The following is a 22,510-nucleotide window of genomic DNA, read 5'->3' as shown; positions in this document are numbered from 1 at the left end:
AGCAACCACAGACAGACAAAGGGGAAGTTTTTTTCTCAATTTTAAAAAGTTCTAGCCTTCCCATTGGCTCTTTTGGTCAGGTGCCCACTCACTTCCTTTTACCTATGCAAAGCAGTAATTCTTTTTAACTCTTTATAGATAAAGCAGGTAGAGAACAGCTAGTAAGAGGGATTTTATGGCTAACTGGCTGGCTGGATGTCCATAACAGGGAGCTACCCCCACCCCCCACACGCCTTCATTTATCACACTCCTCATGAACGTGGCCCACTTTGTGCCTTGTACCTGGTTACCTTCCTTCAAGGAGACCACCCAGCTACAGGGAAACCAGGTCATCCGCCTTCTGGACTCCCTGAGCGCACTATTTCTGACCTGCTCAGTTAATTACTTGCTTCCGGCGGGAGGCCCTCCGATTGCTGGGAGTACACTCTTGTCTTTCTTCATCTTATCACCCGCAAACAAATGGCCAGACAGAAAGGGTGAACCAAATCCTGGAGCAGTATCTCCAGAGCTACAGCAACCGCCATCAGAATGACTGGTCCTCACTGTTATCCTATGCAGAGTTCACATATAACAACACTGAACACACTTCCACAGGACGAAGCCCTTTTATTGCAAACTACATGTTCCATCCCCAATTCCATCCTTAACTACCCCCAACCTCCCCTACTCCAGCCACTTCAGATTGGGTACAACTGATCCATCGTACCCAGGGGGAGCTAAAAACCCGCCTGAGGAAGCCAAACAGGACAACAAGCAATATGAGCATCAATGGCAACAAAAAGGCCCGAATTTCACTGTAGGCCATAAAGTATGGCACTCAGCAGAGCTCCTCCATACCAACAAACCATCCCATAAACTCAATCAGGGCTGCCCAATTCCTTGGCCCACCATCCACTAACAGATCAACCTTGTTACCTTCAAACTCTACCTGCCTTTTTCCTTCAAAATCCACCCAGCATTTCATGCATCCCTGTTGAAGCCATATGTGGCTAACCCTTTTTCCCCACCGGATCCAGCCACCCCCCCATTCTGATGTGTGTGCAGGACCATGAAGAGTATATCGTCCATGAAGTCCTCAATTCTAAAACCAAGTAGGATAAGCTGTGGCATTTGATTGATTGGGAGGGTTACAGGCCTGAGGGGCGTTCCTGGGAGCCTGCTGAACATGTCCAGGCCCCCGAATTTGTAAGAACATTCCACAAGAACCATCTTGAAAAGCCCATCCCATTGCTGCCATAAGAAGGGGGGTGATGTGACGTCCCAGATCTTGAACCCAGGCCTGGGAGTCCCCAGACAACTGTCACATCCTAGCCTCCGCCCAATGACTACTGAAACTAGGTGGGTTGAGAAGCTACTAGGGCAATAGCCCCAGTCAAGGCACCACCCATGGGAGCTCTGATTGGAGGACTGCCGGGCTCCACTGATTGATCCAATTACGCTATTTAAACCAGGAGAAGGAATAGGAAGTTTGTCCAAGCAACAAAGTGGTTTCCTGTTGTGGCTGCACTGGACCCTGCGTGTGCCTGCTTCCTGCACCTAATCCTGTTCCTGCTCTGCTCCTGCCTTACCCAAACTTCGTTCCTGTTCCCACTGTGCTCCTACTCCATGCTTGATTCTTGCCTCTCTTCCTGTTCCTGGCTCCTCCCTGCCTCACCTCCAAGCCTCACTGACCAGTCCTGGCTCCAACTCCAGCTTGACCCTTGGCTCTGACCCTCAGCTTCGATTCCTGATTCTGACTCTGGCTTGACCCATGGCTCTAGTAACTGGCAGTTGACTCTGATGCTGACCCTTGACTTCCTTCCCCACCCTGGACACCTGCTCTGCCCACTAGAGCTTATTCCTTCTCTATTAAGCCAGACTTCCTACATCTGGGTTTTATGGGCTGGGATAGTCTGTTTGCAGAGAGGAACATGAACTCCCATTGCAGTCCCCAAGAAAAGAAATTCAAGTCTCACTTCCACCATTCTGCTCCAGGTTTGTTAGACAAAGACAAAGGCAAAACCGAATGCAATGTCTGTGTCTAGCTCTGCCTTCCACATATTCATAGAGTCACCATTTTCCACACTTCATCAATTCTTTATTTGTAGTTTATGGATAGATTTGAAATGGAATAGAATAACTGACACTCAGGCAGGATTTGAAACGAAGTTCTCTGACCAACTCACTAGCTGAGTTGAATGTGAGGCCAGTGTTCTCTGCAGAGGGAGACTGCCCAGCTTATCTGAGCTTTTTTTAAACCAAAAAAGTTTCAGCACATTTCACTGCCATTTGCTTGTTGAATCAACAATACTGGAGGTCTACTAAGACACAGTCTAGTCGGCAGAGGACAAAACTGGAAGTCAGATATGGAAAAAAATATTGGCAAATGCTCTATAAAGATACAGCTTTAAATTTTACTACCCTGTTTCCCCGAAAATAAGACAGTGTCTTATATTAATTTTTGCTCCCAAAGATGCGCTAGGTCTTATTTTCAGGGGATGTCTTATTTTTCAGAAATGAAAAATGCCTTATTATCGGTGGATGCCTTATTATCGGGGAGGTCTTATTATCGGGGGGATGCCTTATATTACAACGAGAGGCAAAACTGTAAGTAGGCCTTATTTTCGGAGGATGTCTTATTTTCGGGGAAACAGGGTAGCTTGGTTAGATTCTATCCAGACACATGAAGGGACTCAACTGACACACATCACCCTCTATGACTCCCAGGCACATCATACCGACCCTCTGTTCTGCCTGCCCATTTTTGTGAGTAGCTGGGATATTCAAATATACAAGAATCCTACACTAGTTATATTTGGACACCATAATTTCTTCAAATATATGTGCCCTGCTGTTCCAGTATGCTGGGGAGAAAGGGCATTGTACAGTCGGCATGTGCACTTTTTACATCACAAGCTTGTTGGAGCAAGGATTGTATTTTGTCTTATGTCTTTGGTGCTTAAATAATTATCACAGTAAGCCTAGTCCCTGGCTTTTTTGGTGGTGGATGTCTCACCTTCACTGCAGCCCCAGCTGATGCCAGTTGTAGCACACAGGGCCTAGGCTTGGTCAGTGCTAGGTAGTCTGGTTAGGATGCAATGGACATTTGAGAGCCTAATTAATTGTATGTATTCGATTAGTATTTGGTTCCATTTTAGGGTCTATTTCCCTGGACAGGTCTGGCTAAACAGATATCATCTCCAATGTTAGTTTACCATGAAGCTCCTGGGCAAATGGGCTGGGATATAGTAATAGCGAAGAGCAAAAGGCTGATGCAGCCCAGCACAAGCAGTGAGCAATGTTCCTTTACCTTTGTGCTCCCAGTGCTTTGATCACTGTTGAGAGCAGCCGGCCATCTTTTGCAGTCACTTGGGTGACATACTGTGGTTGCCCGATGTCGGAGTCCTCCACTGACTTAGACAAAGCAGCACTTCCTGGACAGTCACACAATGAGCCAGGTAGGTGGCAGCAGTCGCCTGTCGTCATGGCAACAAAGAGCACCTACTCCTTCAGAGACTGAATCTCACAGTCATGATAGGCCTGGAACAAAACGAGACAAAGCCGATGAAGAGGTTTCTAAGCCATTTCACTCCTTGTTCAAGCTCCAGCTAGCTTCTCGCACAATCAGTCTCTCCCCCTTCTCCTGAGGCATATAGCACCCATGCCATCAGACTCTCCTTCCTGCAGTGTGCTATTTCTTACACTGCTCTACAAGTCTGTCACACAGAATTAGTTACCTGCAGTCAGTGGGCAAAGGTGGGGGTGGGGGGGAAAGCCTGACTCCAAGTAATTTAGGATCCTGCTCTGGCCTCGGCATCACTAACTGTGCTATTGTTACCTTGTCCTCCTACATACATGGGAACTGGAACCTTAAACAAAGCCTTGCACACTTGTCCTTGCTGGCCCAGGCACAAAACTGACTTGTCCACCCTTGTGATAAAAAAAAAACAAAAAACAAAAAAAAACCCCACACATTAATGATATTTTACTAGCCTGTACTTGTCCTTGAGATGTAGAAGTAGAATTTTGTGAGGCTGCCTTAACATAAAATTGAGGTTCCAGATGAAGTGGCCTTTTCATCCATTTTGGGGAGGATGTTATGTATTTTGCTCCCCCAGGGAGAGTTCACAGTACCCACAATTAGAATAGCCATCCTAGCTTGTAAAACTGAGCACACTGAATGTGGAAATGATGGGACATTGACCAGGGAGCCCCATGGGGCCATTTTGGCCTTGTCTAGACTAGGATTTAAGGTGTGATGCTAGCATGTGTTAGCTAACATATTTGAAAAGTCTAATGTAGACAAGGCACACTAACATACATTATTGTCTAATTAAAGCCCCCCTCCTCCCATTCTACCCCTAGACTTTAAGTGGACCATCCCCTCAGTGTTTGAACATTTCAGGGTCAAAACTCAAGGTGATACACACATGCAAAAACATGTTACCCCTCTGGCTTCTTGGAGGGCACTCCTTCGCCCCTGCTAATCCCTGCAAAGGGGGAGCTGCCATTCTACCTCTCCTTTATCACTACTCCGTCCCCCTTCCTGTCTTCCTCTCCAGCCCACCCAGTCTTCTTCTTTACTCACATCCCCCTCCCTGACAGTGTCCTGCCTCTAGTCTATATTTACCTGCCCCCACATTTTCACTCCCTTTCCCTTTACAATACTGCACCTTTCACATTTTCCACCTGTCACCCCTATTCCTCTGCACCTCCTAAGTCATATTCTGCTCCTTTTCAGTCTGCCTTCCAAAACCCCTAGATCTTCACACCCCTGCACTCCTTCAGTTTCCTCCATAGCTGTCAAGTTTTGTTCTGCTCCATGTGTGTCACTGTGTGCAAATAAATTGCTTATAACAAGCTTTTGGTCAATAAACCCTGCCCCAAGCACTGGCAGGTTAGGACATGGAATAGCATAAAATGTGTCAGGCATGGCTGGTGTAGATGAGAGGTTGCTCAAAGGGGTGGGTGGTTGCTGGGACAAGTCAGTGTTTGGCAGCTAACTGGCATATCCAGGAAGGGCTCTGGACCTATGGGAGATCCTGAAATAACCGATTACACTGAAGTGAAGTTGTTTTGCTTTTAAATCTCTGCACTATGGAAGTCAGCCAGGACCATGAACCAGCATAGTTTATCAGTCACAGCTGGGCCTAAATCAGACTAAAACAGACAAAGAAATAATAGAGAGGCTGTTCCCTGGTTACATGCTTGGCTGGACATGCAGAGAAAAGATGAGAGCACGACTATTAAGGAGATTCTAAGAAGACTTATTCAGAAGATTAAAAATGGAAGAACTTGTTTGGATAAACTTTCCTTATCAGGAATTTACAACAACTTTAGTGAGTCCTGCACACTGGAAAACCGTATCTTTCAGAATGGCTCTCTTGCCTTTGAACAGATTCAGGAGCGAATCTGCATCTCTACCTGACTTCCCTTTGATAGGCAACAACAGTTGGCAAAGGGCTCCCTCAATTCACATGTCTTATGTGTTAATCATATTCTGAGTAATTCATAAATAATTCATTTACTCACTGTACCCCCTGTCCCCATAAACACACACACCTCTGGTTTACTGATCACTCTACAAGAACCTCATTTGAGCGTTACTGGAAAATGTCGGACACTAAAGGCCCTCAATAGGGAACTCATGAACAATTTTCAAAGGTTTCTGATTTGAATTGTTTAGCAAAACTATTTTTGGACAGCTATCTAGAGACCTTTCTCCACATCCTCACAGGAATCTTCCTGCCCCACTGCCCAACCAGTTCCCACTGAATTCAACAGGAGCCTTTTTGTTGACTTTAATGTGAACTGGATTTGGCTATTTGGCTTTCACTCAACTCACCTCTACCTCTTGGCAGACTGCGTCTGGGACTAGAAGTACCTGTTTGTAACATTCTCTTGCTCTCTCTTTCTTTTAAAAGAGACACAGGATCTCCCAGAGTCTAAAGAAGCAAAAAGTAAATCCCATCATAGATAATATCATTTACATGATTATCAAACTAGCTGTTTTGCAAATAATGAAAATGCATTCTTAAGTTTTTAAAATCTATTTTACCTAATGGGTGAAAAATATATGCTCTTACTGGAAAGGTCAGTTGCTCAGCCAAAACATGTGTTTCTTTGTTTTAAATCAGGAGAAAAAGGCCTCTTTGTGCATTTGCACAAGATCCTGTACTCCCTCCTCACATCCTGAGGATATTTAACACTGCATTTCTTCATGTTATGCATCTTGCTGAAATACATGCAGCACAGAATCTTCCCCATCCCCCGCCTCTATTCAGTGCTGCAGGGGAATCGACACACAATACAGTCTGTCAGGAAATGGGTGGTCGGTTACAAATTATTGGGGATTTTCCCGGCATGGTCCATGGCAGGGTGTAGCCTGAAGTCACTGCTTTAAAATGTATCTGACTATTGCCGTCCAATAAATGCAAAGGAAAAGCAGTTAGTATTTCACAGTTATGGTTAGTGGGGAAATAACTGAAGTCCAAAGATAACATCTCTAGTGCACTCCAGTTCCAATTTCATACCCAGGTGAACATGTTGCATGCAAAGCCAAGTTTATCCCTTTCCTGACTTCCTAAGGACCTCAACCTCCTCTACACACGCTCTCCTCAAGAATTTCCACAGCTCTTCATACCCAACCCAATCCTATCATGGGAACACCAACACATGGGAACGGAGCAAGAGCCAGGGGTGGGTGACAAGTGCTGTTTTCAAAAAACACACCCTTCTTTTCAGTCACCCATAGCTTTCTCTAACAGCCCTTAGCAGCTGAAATTTGCCATGCTCAATGTCTGCCCGGAGTTTTTTTTTTTTTTAAGTTTACAAAATAAGATCTCCTCAGCTGTTCTGTGAGGGTGACTAAAGGTCTCCACAATGTTACAGATGGGAGTTTCGCACACTCAACACCTAACCGGATCTGCAGCAAAAATGGCTTGGTTTGTAGAGCTCCCTCAGATTTTAAAAGGGCTAAACCACGTGTGTTAGAAATTCAGCTCAGCAGTGTGAATTATGGCTAGGATATCTGGATAGTTTTGAAGTTAAACCATAACTGGATTTCCTGATGCTTGCTTTTTGGAATAATTACAACTAACCTGTGATTTTTTTTTTTTACCCTAAAATACTGGTAATTTCATAAAACTCTGCTCTCAACCTTAAACTCCATCTTAACACGGTTTTATTCAAGAATACACTAGAAAGGACTGCACTCTTTGCTGCAGTGTAACAGTAAGAGCACTACACACACAGGCTACAGAAAGTCAAATTCTGGAGAGTCTTCCACAGACCCCTGTGCCTTTGGGTTTCTGAAGAGGGGAAGGCTGTTTTGAAATGATCATCACCACCTCCCACCCTGTGCAACTGATGGAGCTGGGGTAGTTCCAGACAGGTGCTCACAAAATCATGTTTCTGCAGATTCCTATAGTGCCCTGTTGCCATGTGCATTCTGGGGTGAGGAGGTTTTGGTTCATTCCTCCCCCTTATTCCAGCATGTGCACATGTGTGTATTTCCAGACACTCCTATGGTCACAAAGCTTCTGAATTGGTTTAACTCAACTACGAACAGTGGTCCCAAACTGCTGCAGAGAGTTTTATGGGCTGTGATTAATGATTCAGGGGCATAGCTTCAAAAAGCTGTTCTCGTGCTTCAGCAACATGACTCATCTGGCTTAACCTACCACATCATACTCTGAAAGCATCTGAAGAGATAGCTGGCCGGGCCCCACACACATTTATATATAAATAATTTTAATACGTCTTTTAGACTTTGTTACAAACATGTACTCAGTAACACACACAAAGGAAGGATCCCCATCAGGAATTACTACAGTGAAATAAAAATGGAAGTTGCAGAAAAATACATCTGGAATTTTCAGGTCCCCAGATACTGGTTAACTCAAACTTGTAAGTCATAAGATTAGTATGGACCCGGAATGAGCATGCAATTGAGGAGAGCCCTTTCAGTATGAAGATAATAGTTCTATAGTGCTTTATGACATCAATCCAGCCAATCAAGCTCAGGACAATAACTTACATTTGTACAGCAGTTCTCAGCCTGAAGGATCTCAAAGCATTTTACAAGTTCTGTAGATCACATCCATGGGGTAATCACTCACCAGGCCACTTCTGGATTTCCTGGCTTGTGTTTATTTAATGCAACATTAAGGTTGAGAATCTAAATGCACGAGAATCAGAACCTTTACAGAGTTAAGATTCCCGCCATTAACTCACCTCTTTAGGCACTGCTTCATAGCAATAAGTCACAGAAGGATAGAGCTGATCCAAAGATCTCTGAAGCCAAGGGAACAAGTCTCCCACTAACTCAGTACACTTTTTATCAAGCCTTAGCTAAGGAAGTGGTTGTGCCAGCACACCTTATAAGCAATACATTTTGTTACTAAACAATCTGAAAGGTACATTTAGATATTATTTTCCAAATTTCTTTAATTTCAGTCTATTTCATTTACTTGATTTCAATTGTCTTTGTTTCTGGAAACTAGCAGCTGCCTGCGGGTTGCAGTGTATTTTACCACTGCACTGGCACAGAACTTGTAGTGCATATTTACACACAGCGCTCTCTTTTGCTCTTCAGTTTGGAGCCGGCTGTGTATTCACACCGTGTACGCTTCTTCCATAGAGGGAAGAGATTTTCTTGAAATCACCTTATATTAATATTGGTGGATATAGCACAACCCTATCCCTGGATCTGTTTTTTGGGGTGGAGTCCAAATTGATAAATACTTACATTTACTAATTAAAACTGCACCAAATGGAAACTGTCTCACCACAAGAACTATGCTGTCATTACTATGGTTCCATAATAATTTCAAAACAGTTACAGTTAACTAAGTATTTTAAGTGAACCAGACCTATGGTCTTCTCTTTGCATAACGCTATTTAGATGCTGATAGGCCTTCATCATCATAAAATTGTTTGCCCAGGCAAACAAACAAAAAAATTGGAAGCGTCACTGTTCTGTCACAGGAAAAATAGAGTCATGTGTTAGTTAAAAATGGGGAAGGCGTGGCTCAACAGTATTTTAATTTTATATTGTTTTCCATGGAAAATTCTGAAGAAAGTCATTTATTCATGAGACTCCAGTCAATAGGAGCAGCTACAGAAGCAACCAAACCGGGACTGTTGCACTGGGGTGGACAGAGGAGAGGAGGGCAAAATGGAGTCTAGACAGGATCACTCTTCCTCTGACCCACAACTGTACAGGGGAAACTGTCATACTCTGGAGGCACTAGGCCCCATGTGATTCTTAGTTGGGCGAAAAACTGCAGAGAGGAACCAACCAGCCAGAGGTTCTATCTGGAAGGAGCAGAAGCTGCCATAGCAGGGACAATTGGGGCAGTAAAGAACTTTCTACTGCCCTGTGCTGACAGGCTATTTGCTCCAAGCCTTCCCCTCCCTCACAGTCACTTCACCTCAGCTTCACTGCACCCCTGCGCCTCTTCCCCTCTCTTCCCCAACCCCTCCATCTCGTTTGCCTTCCCATTTAGCTGACCCCTTCCTAACTAAATCCACCCCCCCAAAAAATATGGAACTAACATGCCATTTGATGCCCTCATGTTGTTCCCTCTGCTGGTCCCCACCCTGTCTCTCTCTCTCTGGTCTATTTAAATTGTCACCTCTTCCGGGCAGAAACTGTCTATTGTTTTGTTGGAACAGCACCTTGCACAATGGGAGCCATTCTTGGTTGGTCCATAGGCACTACTGTAATAAACATGATTAATATTTTACAAAAAACATAGTTTAAACCACTTTCATAGTCTTTATGAGTTAAAACTATTAAAAATCCCATGCACCACCTCAGACGATACTGGGTAAAAGCTGTAACTAATAGAGACATCTTGCCCAGCAGTAAGCTGGATGGGGTAACAAGGGTCAGCACTTTTTATAACAAAATCCTAAGAGTCAGAGGCCTATATTGATAGAAGTGGGTAGCGATTTTGGATGCCCCCAACACTGAAGCACCCATAATCACTAGTCAATTTTGAAAACATAGGCCATGTTTTTTTTGCCAGAGAAGTCATTGCTGTGACAGTCATTCAGCTTTACTTAGGAGTATCTGAAACTGCCCAGGCCCGTCTGCAGAAGAAAATCATGTTTCAGTTTATTATTTGTAGTATGGTAGCACTTAAAAGACCCAGCCAAGGTCAGGACCCTATTGTGCTAGATGCTGTACAAACATACAGTGACAGATTGTCCCTGCCCCAAAGAGTTTATAATCCATGGTGGTATAAGCTTCTGCATGCTACCTGGCTCACCCATGTAGCAGTAGGATCTTCCCATGCAAACATCAGAACTTTCACCTCCAATTCCACATCCCACCGGACCTAGAGGAAAGTGGCATAATTATCACACCCACCGGAGGCATATTTATTATTCGTGTTGCAGTAGAACCAGGAGCACCAGTCGGACTAGGGCCCAGAATACTATGCTCTGTACAGACACAGAACAAAGAATATGGGGGCATCTTCCCCCAGATAACAGAACTGCTTTGATCTAAGTGAGGATAGAGGAGAGAGGTAAGTGATGCAGAATCATGGAACCCAACTTTGAGCTCATTACCATGTGCCAATATGTGTACAATCAATTGCACAATGCATCAAGTGGCCTGACTGCCTCTACTTCTGGGGGTGCTTTCAGAGCTCCTGCATGACTTTCCAAGGCCACACAGACCTTGATACCTTCCCATGTCTATGAGTCACAGCCAGTTTTCCTGATTATCTGCTGCCTACTTCCTAGCTCCCACACCAGATTGGCCTCCTTTCAGATTTTTAAAGGGGTCACAGGAGCTGCTCTGGACCTTACAAGATCCATATTTGATGGTGTGTGCTGCACTAATAAGAATAGCCCTTCTGGATCAGACCAAAGGTCCATCTAGCCCAGTATCCTGTCTTCCAACAGTGGCCAGTGCCAGATGCTCCAGAGGGAATGAACAGAACAGGTAATCATCAAGTGATCCATCCCCTGTCACCCATTCCCAGCTTCTGGCAAACAGAGGCTATGGACACCATTTAATGCACTAATGTCCACTGCAGTTCCTCTGGTCTTCAGAAAGTCCATGGGAATTCAAAGCTGAGAGGTGGAGTTGGAATCATGGTGTGAAACTTTGGGAGCAGGCAGGGGCGGCTCCAGGCACCAGCGCAGCAAGCACGTGCCTGGAGTGACAAGCCGCGGGGGGGCGCCTGCCAGTCGCTGTGAAGGCGGCAGCAGTCAGGAGGCCTTCAGCAGCATGCCTGCGGGAGATCCGCCGGTCCTGTGGCAAATCGGCAGTGGATCCGCCGAAGCCGCGGGACTGGCAGATCACCCGCAGAAACACAGCCGAATCCGCGTAACCACGGACCGCCAAAGGCCGCCTGACTGCCGTGCTTGGGGCGGCAAAAAAACAGAGCCGCCCTGGGATCAGGGTAGTAGCAGGAAGTCATCTTGTGGCAAATTTTTTGGGAACCAGGGGGCCATGTGGAGCTCCTGAATGGAAATTCACTCATTACTCCAAGAGTAAGTGCTATGAGCTTGGGATGGTTATACTGTATTTTTCACACATAAAGAAGTTGAATCACAGATATTAAATGCAAAAAACTCAGTTCAACCTTATCTTTATAATGTAACTATACATTCACACACACTTTAACCCTGCAACCTTAACAGTGCATAACAAATTTATATCTTAAAGAGTTAATATTAAGATTGTCCAGACAAACCTTACCTCAGTTCCACTTTGTGCATGTATCATGATACAAACTGCATGATCACATATTAGTTCTCAGAGTCAATATTTCCTATATTTTCTTTAAATACACTCGTATAGCATCTTGTACTACCCATCTATGCCAGATTCACTGAAGGTAATTTAAAATGATGAGTACACAGAAAAACATAAGTCACGCTACATCTGCTGTATAAGAAGCAGCAAACAGTATTAAGTATTAGCATACACAGGAAACTACCATTAACTTACAATATTAACACTTTTCATAAGCCGTGTACCAATCATCTTTCATTAACACATCAGTCTTTACGCAACTACTATTTAATATAGTAACCAAAGGAAAACAATTTTATGTCAGAACTTTTTTGGAAGGAATTTAGTTTTTAATTTATTTACATCTGTCCTCTTAAGAATATGCCAATGATATTAAATCAGTAGCAAGTGGACCATATTCTACAGTACAAGGTCCCTTTGCCAGGGCCCCCCCGGGGCTGAGCACTAGCATTCTGCGCTGGGGGTATGTGGCTGTTCCTGTACACCTGCCCAGTCTCAAGAGGCTCAGGCAGAGGGCTGAGCCCCAGATAGTCCATCCCTTCCAGGGGTTGTCAATAAACACAAACCAATTGCCCCTTAGATGTGGTAAAGTTCTCTTCTGTAAAGCTGGGGGCCCAACTAGGTTCACTGGCTAGTGTAAAGGCATCACAAGTGGATCCACAACAGGTCCTCCCTTTCTCCCTCCTGGCAGGGGTCACCAGGCAGTGATCAGCTGAGCAGTTTTTATTTTTAGTTAGCTGAAGACTGGAGACCTACTCTTCTCACAAGTGTGCCACTGACTAGGCTGGGCTTCTCACTTTTAAGCTCTTCCTTCTAATTCTGACATCTCTCACAGGTGTGCTGGCAGGGCAGGGTACTCTTAGCCATGGACGGTGCATGAGCCCCTGCTTCGGGGAGACTAGCCATGCGGCCCCCTCCCTTCCATCCAAGCCCGTTCCCCCCAAAGCCTGCCAGAGCCCCGAGCCCACGGCTGGAGGAGTCCCAGCCGCACAGCCCTGGTCTGCTCGCTGGCCCCAACCACCTGCTGGTATCTGGCTGGAGCTGAGCTGGCACCAGCTTTGGTGAGAGGGCAGAGTGGGCAGGGCCAGGGCTTAGCTTAGGATAGGCTTAGCCTCCCTTGGCCTATTATACCTGATGCCCATGCCCTGAGCTCACATTAGCTTGTGAACTCTGTGTTGCCCAGTGGAGGGGTTGTACACTCCACCACACCTAGCAATGAGATCACCTATTGGGACTGACCAGGTGGTCACCTGACAAAGGGCCTGGAAGGTTAAAAAAGGACAGGACGCTCCTTCAGCTTTAGCTGGTGAAAATGGCTGAAGAGATGAGCTGCATGTAGGGCCCAAAGCGGAAGCCTGCTCCTCCGAATAAAGAGGACCTCCAAGGACTCCCAAGGGAAGGGTGAGCTAGCCAGGGGCACTGCATTTAGTATGTTTGAGGTTTTCTAAATGATCTGTACTCTCTTATGCTTTATTTGTTAATTAAAGAGCAATGGTGTTAGACACTTTTATACAGAATTTTGTGCGTGTTAAGTGTTACACTTACCACCAGCCCCCCTGAAGAGGAGAGACAGAAGGCTCACACCTTTGGGTGGTGTTCTCCTATAGCTTAAATACAGCCTCTCCCAGAAGTCTGAGGCATCAGCACTGGTTCCAGGGACTGGACAGAGGAACCGCATGGTCTAAGCTCTCCGAATGGGGGCACTAGACAAGGGATGTGTCCCGAGACTCAAGACTCAATGCCTGGGCTCTGTTCAGACTCCAGATGCTAAAAACACATGGGTATTCAATGGTGGATCCCTTCACAGCAATCTGGAGGGCTGCCAGCAAGGGGAACCCGATTTGATCTGTGGCATCTTTTCTACAAACTTAGATAAACGTGTATGATAGTATAAAGATAGAACATGAGATCATGCAACTGAAGATTGTTACAATGTACATGCACAACAGAGGGCTACAGTTTCATGTTCAACCTTAACATTAGCACTTCCTGAAACGAGTTCTGAACTGTGCAACACTAGTGTTCATTAACAGGCTTGTTTTACATTTAATTAATCTGAGGATGCTCCCATGAACCGGGTAACAGCCAACCTCATTCTCTGAGCTTGTTCAGCCAAGGAGCATACTGATTCTTTACAAAAAAGGAAAGCCCCTCAAGTATACTTTTTTAAAAAAAGCTTAGCCACACAGACAGTTACCCAAGCATGTACATGCATGTTGTGACATCTGGATTAGGAGACACATAAATGGCATGTATCCTAAAGATGGCTTAGCCGTCTCCTGCACCTACAGGAATCAGAGACTCCTTTCATCATTTGTACCTGCTGTGGCTCCCTTTGACAGCCACGGCTCCATCTCTCCAGTGTTATTCCAGTTCAGTCCACGGTGTCCAATGGACCCAAGATCAGAGGAGTCTGGGGGAGAAGAATCCATCACATCTCTACTATGGTATCTATACTGTAGAGTCTGCATGTCACATGTGTCTGAATTAATAAAATTCTGGTAAAGTGGTCTTCTGCTGTGGTAGTCATTAGAAAGTCCATAACCCGTAAGTGTATAATAAGAGTTGTTGGAGAGAAGTTGGAAAGGTGTTCAGATTAACAGGCCTCAAAAAACAGTTGCAATCCTCTTATGTTGCAGTCTCCCCACTCAATAACCAATGTGTTCATATGACACCATCAGCTGTCCTGTGAGGAAGAAGTGCCTCTGATGTGTCAAACCCATCATCCAGCTGTAAGTCTGTCATTGGAGCAAGGGACACAGAAGAGGAGAAGGAGCAGAGGACAGTGGTGATGGACAGCAATACTAAACAAGTTCTCTTGGGATGGTGTACCTGCTAATCTTACAACATGAATTTACAGAGTCCAAGTGTATGAACAATCAGCTGTATAAAGGGAAGACTTAATTATTCATGATTGTGCTGGTTCTGAGCTAGGGCTGTTATGAACTTGTGACCACAGAAAAAGCCCTTTGCAGGAACTTGTAATAGGATTGTCGGTGGGCTGGGAGGCCTAGTGGTTAGCGTCCAGTCAGTTGTGGAGCAGTGGTAGGGGAGCCCAGGCCCACCCACTCCACTGGACTCCAAACCAGGGCCTTAGGAGGGTCGGCAGCATTCGACCTCTGGGAACACCCTCTAAGTTACCTTCCCTGAGTCACTTCCTACCGCTGCTTCTCTCCGCTTCTGGTCACAAATAGGAAAAAGAAAAATGAAGAGGAAACCAAACAGTCAGCCCCAACCAGGCTCAGAATACAGTCCTGGTACTTCAAGGAGGCATCTCCAGACCCTTTTTGGCAGGGACCTTCAGGGTAGGTCTGTACTCCTCCCCTGCCTCCAGAGCTTTCTGAGGTAGCTTGCTGCTCCCTTTTCAACCCTGTCTGCAGCTGGAGTGTGCCCTGCACAGTTGGAGGGGCAAGGCTAGTGGGGCCCAGTATTGTTCTTTAACCCCTTCTGTCCCAGTGTGGGGTTTGTATACCCCATCACAGGCCTGAAGGACTGACGCCTAACAGAGCCCTTGATGGAGTTGGGGGATAATCTCTGGTAAACTTATGAACATCGGTGTAGTTTCTTTTAGTGTTTTTAATAGGTTTTCAATGCAATGCTTTCATTTTAAGAATAAATGTGCTTGCTTACAAAGAGCTGTATGGTAACTTGTGATGCTGGCAGCTAAAGCTGATCATAGCCTTCAGACAGAAAGCAAGGCATAGATGCTGGATTGTTTAAGCAGTCTGGCTTGCTGGGGAAATTACAATCTAGGCAGGGAACTGTGCAGCCTGGAAATACCTTTGTCAGGAGAGAGCAAGAGAGAGATGTCTCTGCCCAAGAGAGGTGATGGCTGAGAAGCTGGGAGCCCTCAAGGGACCACAATAGGGGGAACATAGGTGCAATTGTACTCAGACTTTAAGGTCAGAAGGGACCATCATGATCATCTAGTCTGACCTCCTGCACATTGCAAGGCACAGAACCTCACCTGCCCACTCCTGTAATAGACTTATAACCTCTGTCTGAGTTACTGAAGTCCTCAAATCGTGGTTTAAAGACTTCAAGCTACAGAAAATCTGCCATTTACACTAGTCTAAACCTGCAAGTGACCGTGTCCCATGTTGCAGAGGAAGGCGAAACTGACCCGTGACAGGTAGTTCTACAAATGAGCATGTGTGTTTCTGTACTTTCATAAGCTTGACCAATTAGTCAACAGCAACACAGTCTGACAAATGAGATTCAGTATGAGTCCACAAAGACAAGAGGAGACAACAGGCATACAAAACCAATTATAAGAAAAATCCTTTCAAATACAAACATAATATTTATGTCTGCATAAATTAAAGAACAAAGAATGAGTTTCCAAGTTCTTTCTTTGTTCAAAAAATGAGTATGATGCAGTGACACCAGACTGAAAAAGAAGAGGAGGATGTTATACTATCTTCCAAAACCTTTGTTACATATAGTATCAACATTAAATCATTAAGAGCCCACTTGTGTAATGTGCTGAAAGCCTCCTGGAAAGAGATGAGCACCCTCAACTCCCACTGACTTCAATGGGAATTGAAGATTCTCAACACTTTTAAGGAGTAGGCCCTAGATATGCTTAAAAATATAGTGTAGGTTACAGAATGTTTGATTCTTGTTTTCAAAAGCTAAGCTAGTTAACCTGGTGTTAAACATGGTGTGTATGAGGGCCCAGATTTTAAGAGTTCATACACTGCTGAAGAAGTGTAACATAAAACTTCCTAGGAGGGGCTAAAAATTGTTAGAATTATGATAATTCTGGAAAAGCTACATTTTGAACAAAAACATGTAATCTCCATTTCCCTACAAGAGGCTAACAGCATTAGGTCATAAGTGCCCCTCTCTGTAGGATGTTTACATGAAAGATTTGGGGGGGGGGGAAGAGTCCACTTGATTCATAGTTAAAGCTTAAGGAAGGGAGATTGCCTGACTACACAGTTATACTAACAAGTAGTAGATTATCGTCAGTCACAATACTTTGCACTTGTATCACTTTTCTGAAGACCACAAACATTAAGTTTCTGAACAGCCCAAGTGGTAGATGACCCTTTTTTGCATATGAGAAGACTGAGCCACAGAGGGCTAAGTCAGTGACAGAACCCCAGGATTTCCAACTCTCTGTTCAGATTGCTAGACTACACACCACTGCGGGCTCAACTGTCTTTTCTAGCAGATAAGTCTTCCAGCATGTGGTCTACAACACAAGAGGTCCCAATGTTTGTTTTCAATAAAATGCTCATTACAACAAGCATAGAATCATAGACGTGTAGGACTGGAAGGGACCTCAACAGATCATCTAGTCCAATCCCCTACACTCAAGACAGGACTAAGTAATAATTGACCATTCCTGACAGGAGTTTGTCTAACCTGATCTTAAAAGCCTCCCATGACGGAGATTCCACAACCTCCCTTGACCATTTGTTCCAGTGCTTAACTACCCTGACAGTTAGGAAGTTTTTCCTACCATCCAACCTAAACCTCCCTTGCTGCAATTTAAGACCACTGCTTCCTGTCCTATCCTGAGAGGTTAAGGGGGAAAATTTTTTACCCTCCTCCTTGTAACAACCTTTTATATACTTGAAAACTTATGTCCCCCCTAATATTAAATTGTCCTCCAGAATCTCAGATTTTATTTGAGAAAAGTGGTGGGCTACACTGAAAAGTTACATTAGCTTAGCTAGGTCTCTCAGGGGAGTGAAAATTCCACACCCCTGAGCAACATAAGTTAAAGTGTGGCAGTCTTCTTCCAAGCTCTGCCCATCCGAGATGCCAAAATAAGACACCACTCAGTATAAAGTGAGCAAATGCTAAAATATGATTGTGCTGCTCTCTGAGCTCCCCTGGACTCCTTAAACTGGATTCTTCTTTGGCCAGGCTTCAATACACCCATGCTCTTTGCTGGCCCCTTGAAACTTGTTGATCGGGGCGGTTTTTTTTTCCACACCCCCAACCAACAAAAGTTTTGCCGATAAAAGTGCTAGTATAGACAAAGTCTTAACTACATCGCTCAGGGGGTTGGATTTTTTAAATCTGAGATTTTGGAGGACAAGATAAGAGGATCAGACAAGGTATAGAGCAATATCCATCCTGACAATTCTGAATGAACTCAGTACCACTATACATATATTAGGTTGCTCTGAAACACATCTGGACACTATTTCTGAAGGAGATCCTTGCCTCTTCTAAGTAGGGAAAGTCAGTGAACGACAATGGAGCCATACAATGGAAATTACAACTCCTTTAGAGAAGGCAACCTACCAGGCCCCTGGAGAATGCAACAGTCCACAAGGTCTTAAGAAGCCAATCCTGTCTCCACACTTCCCTGTCTCCAACCTTCCCCATTGAGCCATGCTGACATGGACTCTCCACAATCAGGTTTCAATCCATGATGTGACACAGAGACAAGCCCTAAAAGCTAGTCAACAACCTCTTTATGGCAACTGAAAGAGAACAAACCTGAACACTGATACTATTCAGTCTCTTTCCAGTGTTCAAGGTAGTCAATTACAAGATGCTGCTGACCTTACAAGACCTATCCTGAGTGGATGGTGCAGCATGGTCATTGATGTAATAATTTCTCCTGAACTGGCCTGAGAGCATAGCTGCTCCCCAACCTCAAGAGCATTCACATGCACAGATCTGCAGAAATCAGTGCTGCTCCTGCCTCTTTCCCTTCAATATGAGAACTCATGGATAAGTTGCAAGTAACATAGGCTCAATTGCCAACAACATACCAACATCACCCAGCCTTGCATCTCCTCAGCAAACTTTATTGACTGGACACTACCAGGTGTCACACTGCCTATGTGAAATCAACACCTGGACAAAGGGAAGCTTGCTCACACTGACCCCAGACTAGAGCTGAAGAGCAGAGTCCACTATGGAGAACTCAAGATGAATCTTACTGTATTTGGTGACAGAACCCCAGAGAAGTTTGTGAGAACACTCAATTCTGACTATTCTGGAGTTCAAAGAGTGCTAAAAAAAGAAGGTCCTACCCCCCATCTGTCCTAGAATAAAAACAAAACAAAAAAAAAAACCAGAAAGACAGCACAACACTGGATGACAGAGATCAAAAGGTCTAATCTAAATGTGAAGCTTGGAGAAACCTATGGCTTTTACTTCCCTACCTCACAGGGGTATTGGTAGGAGAAATACATTAAGGACTGTAAAGTGCTTTGAGAGCTAATGAAAAAGGAAATTAAGAGCTAAGCATTATTATATTACATATTTTAATCATGGAACTAAATATACTTAAGACATCCCACTATTTACTTTGCAGATGTTTGGAAGAGGAGAGGTGTGAAAGCTTATCCAGCGTGGCAAAGGTGGGCACGTTAAAATCAGACCAAGTACCATTGTCAGCATTAAAGACAAAAGACCAGAACCTGAAATGGATGGGGGAACAACTACAGCTAGAAAGCAACAATTTAACAGGCAGATAGGAATCCCAAATTTCACTGGACAACTGGACAGACCAACAGCCTAGCAGCCTCAGGGCAATGCTGGCACAACCAGCTCCTGTCCCTTGCCCCAGAGAACCTGCCTCAGCCTAGGGGGGTTCAAGGCAAGAAGTATCTAGCTTAGACACAAACTGACTTGACATTGTCTCTCCCAGCTACCCTGGGCCAGCACAGCACATCAGGCAGTGTGTGGAATGGGAGTAGCTTCTCCAGCACCAGTTTGGGGCTCCAGAGCCCCCGAGACCAGCCCTCCTCCAGCTAGCCCTTGCCACCACTATTCCCTAACTACGCAGGGAAGATGGTCCCGAGCAGAGGCAAGCCCTCTTCCTATGAGGGCAGATGTTATCTCCCTATGCCCCCAGCCCCCAGATCCCGCTCAGTTCCACCCAGGAGGACTCCACCCCCGCTTTCCCTGTCCCCCAGGCCTCCCTCAGCTCCTTCCCCCCGATCCCTGTCATTCCTTCCCCTGCTCCCCAGAATCCCCTCCGCTCCCCACCCATGCCAGGTCCCCCTCCGCTCCAATCACCCATCCCCAGGCTCCCCTCGGCTCTCCCCCCACCCCAGTCACCCCAGCTCCCTCCGCCCATCGCAGTCACGCACAGCCCGCCTGTAGGTCCCCCTCACCGTCCCAGTAGCACCCAGGGCCTATCACACGACGCCCGCCGGGCACGACTACCTGCCGGTCCCGGTGCCCCGGGCTGAATCTCAGTGGGGCCTGGGCCGCCCCATATCCCGGCTCCAGCGGCCGCCGGGCGCCGCCTACTGCCTCCCTCCTGCTGTCACGGCGGATGGAGCAGCGCCCGCGGATAGCCCCGCCCACACCCATACCAGCCAATCAGCGCACGGGACTACACAGAAGGATAGATATATCGCCCAATCGTCTGCCAGAACCGACTCTAGACGTCATGGTATTACCTTGATGGACATAGCCACTAACTACTAGCAGCCTGGGGAAGAGTGTAATCTGGCCACAGACGCGCAGGATGCCGAGTGGCGGGGACAGGTCAGGCTCGGCCCTGTACCGGGCTGGAGGAGGCGGGGCCTAGAGCAGGGGCAGGGCTTGAGTCCCTCCCTTCCCTCCTCCCCCTAGCCCCGCCCCGCCCCGCCCTGCTGGGAGAGGGGCTGCCTCAGGGAGCCGTTGCGAGGCGCGCGCCAGAACTCAGGGCGAGGCCGGTGCGAGCGGGGCCGTTCTCTCACCCTCACAGTGCCTGGGGGCCGCAGGCCCTGGCTAGGCCCCCGCCTGGGCCCTCAGGCTGCAGCCAGGCCGGGCTTGAGCCCCAGGCAATGCGGTCCAGCTGCGGCTGAGCTGTCACCTCCCCCGTGGCCTCTGCCTCCGCCAGCCCCCACACCCATGGACGGTTTGGGGTCGCAAAACTTACCCACAATAGAACATTTCCGTCTGGACAAGAGAACGGACCGAATGTTTGAATCTGTGCCTGAGGGCCTCTGGGGAGCTGGGATGGTTCAGGGTGCCTGAAGGGATGACTGAGAAGGTTTTGCCACATAGAGGTGAAGGAGGTCCAGCTCTGAAACCTGCACTTTTTTTGGCCATTAAGCTGCTATGAGGTTAACACTTGCTCCTTGTCTCAGTCTAAGCACAGTTTTGAAGATTAGAGGTATAGGTGGGTACGTGTAGAGCGGAGCCAGGATATTAGCGGAACATCTCCCGAGGAGTTGTAGCCACATCCTCAGTTGGAGCAGAGAACTGACTGAATGTTAGCAGAATAGTTTAACTGTTTCTCATTGGTTGATGTTGCAAAGAGGTATACATGTGTGAGGCTCCGGGTTTGGTAGATGCTCTGGGGATAGTCACTGAGCCCCACTCATGGTCCTGATGGAAATGCCTGCTCTTGCAATCCATACTTGTGTTCTGAAAGCTGGGTAGATGATCAGTGTGATGAGGGATGCATGAGTTCCATAGTCTCACTCTCAGTGACTCTATGCATAGGACTGAAAGATCTTGCTCCCTTTTGACGGTTTATGTAGTACATAGCTTCCTCGTTGTCCAGCCAGAGTGGCCCTGTATGTCATGAAGGAAGTGCTGACAGGTGTAGTGGACTGCCATTAGTTCTAGGATGCTGTTATGGAACAGTCTCTTTTGGGGGACCATTTGCCGTCTGCTGTGACCTCTTGTTGACTGGCCCACCCACCCTGAAGAGAGGCATCTGTCATGAGAATTTTTGAAGTTGGAGGATGTGAGAATGGGCTCCCACCCAAACCTTCAGTGGGTCTTTCCACTACCTGAGAGAGTCTAGTACCAGCTGAGGCTCTGTGATTAGTTTGGAAAGACCCTGCCTATTTGGGGTCTACATAGTCCTTACCCCAGCCTGAAGACATCTGAGGCGCAGTCTCACATGCGGTGTAACAAATATGGATGACAACATGTGGCCCAGGAGTTCTAGCCAGGTCCTTGCAGTTGTTTGAGGGCTGTGCTTTAGAGTAGAGATCAGGCTGGTCATAGTGAGGAATCTTTCCTTGGGGAGATGAGCCTGGTGGATGGGGAGTCTAGTGTGGCTCTGATGAAGTCTATCCACTGGACTGGGATTAGTGTAGACTTCCTTAGATTGATGCGAAAGCCGAGGGACTGAAATAGGGCTAGGGCCTTGGTGGTTGCTGGCTGAGTCTACTGGGTGGAGCAGCCCCAGAGGAGTGAGCCATCCAGATATGGAAAGACTGTGATGCCCCACTGATGCAAATGAGCCACTACCCATGAGAGGACCTTCATGAAAACCCTTACCACAGAGCGCCCAAAGGGGAGAACAAATATTGGTAATATTCCGAGCCTATGACAAAGCATAGAAAGTGTTTGGGAGAGGACACTAGCAATATGAAAGTAGATGTCCTGGAGGTTGAAGGAGACAAACCAATCCCCTGGATCTGGGGATGAGATTATGGTGGCTAGCGTTACCATCCTGAAGTGCTGGAATAGGACATAGGTAATGATTGTGTCCTACCACAAACCGGAGGAAGCGCCTGTGCCCCTCGAATATGTGGATGTGGAAGTACGCGTCCTGTAGATCAAGGGCAGCATACCAGTCCCCGGGATCCAGGGAGGGGATGATGGAGGCCAGGGAGACCATGCGGAATTTGAGCTTCACCATGTGCTGGTTTAGGCCCCGTAGGTCCAGTACGGGTCTGAGCCCCACTTTGGCCTTCGGGATAAGAAAGTAACAGGAGTAGTACCCCTTGCCTGTGAACTCCTTGGGCACTGCCTCTATCGCTCCTAGTTCCAGGAGCCGCCCCACATCCTGCTTGAGCAGGGCTTTGTGTGAGGGGTCCCTCA

At 46.4% G+C, this 22,510-nt stretch overlaps 1 protein-coding gene across 6 annotated transcripts in view; it reads right to left on the bottom strand.

Moving 5' to 3' along the window:
- The window catches only part of MARCHF2 (membrane associated ring-CH-type finger 2), a 69,227-nt gene extending 49,203 nt beyond the window's left edge, over positions 1-20,024 (bottom strand). For 2 of the 6 annotated variants that reach the window (XM_034754928.1, XM_034754931.1), the window contains exons 1-2: positions 19,904-20,024; positions 3,290-3,519 (exon numbers count right to left, since the gene is read on the bottom strand). In XM_034754928.1, coding sequence (XP_034610819.1) covers positions 3,290-3,465 — 176 coding nt within the window. In that variant the 5' untranslated portion in view covers positions 3,466-3,519; positions 19,904-20,024. Of the gene's footprint in view, positions 1-3,289; positions 3,520-5,824; positions 5,925-19,851 lie in introns of all 6 variants that reach the window. The other 4 variants (XM_034754932.1, XM_034754927.1, XM_034754929.1 and 1 more) reach the window with 3 other exon arrangements.
- Between the last annotated feature and the right edge of the window lie 2,486 nt (positions 20,025-22,510).

The sequence above is a fragment of the Trachemys scripta genome, chromosome 22 (assembly GCF_013100865.1).
Source record: "Trachemys scripta elegans isolate TJP31775 chromosome 22, CAS_Tse_1.0, whole genome shotgun sequence".
NCBI classification, from domain to species: domain Eukaryota; kingdom Metazoa; phylum Chordata; order Testudines; family Emydidae; genus Trachemys; species Trachemys scripta.
This window is presented reverse-complemented; position numbering and strand designations above follow the sequence as displayed.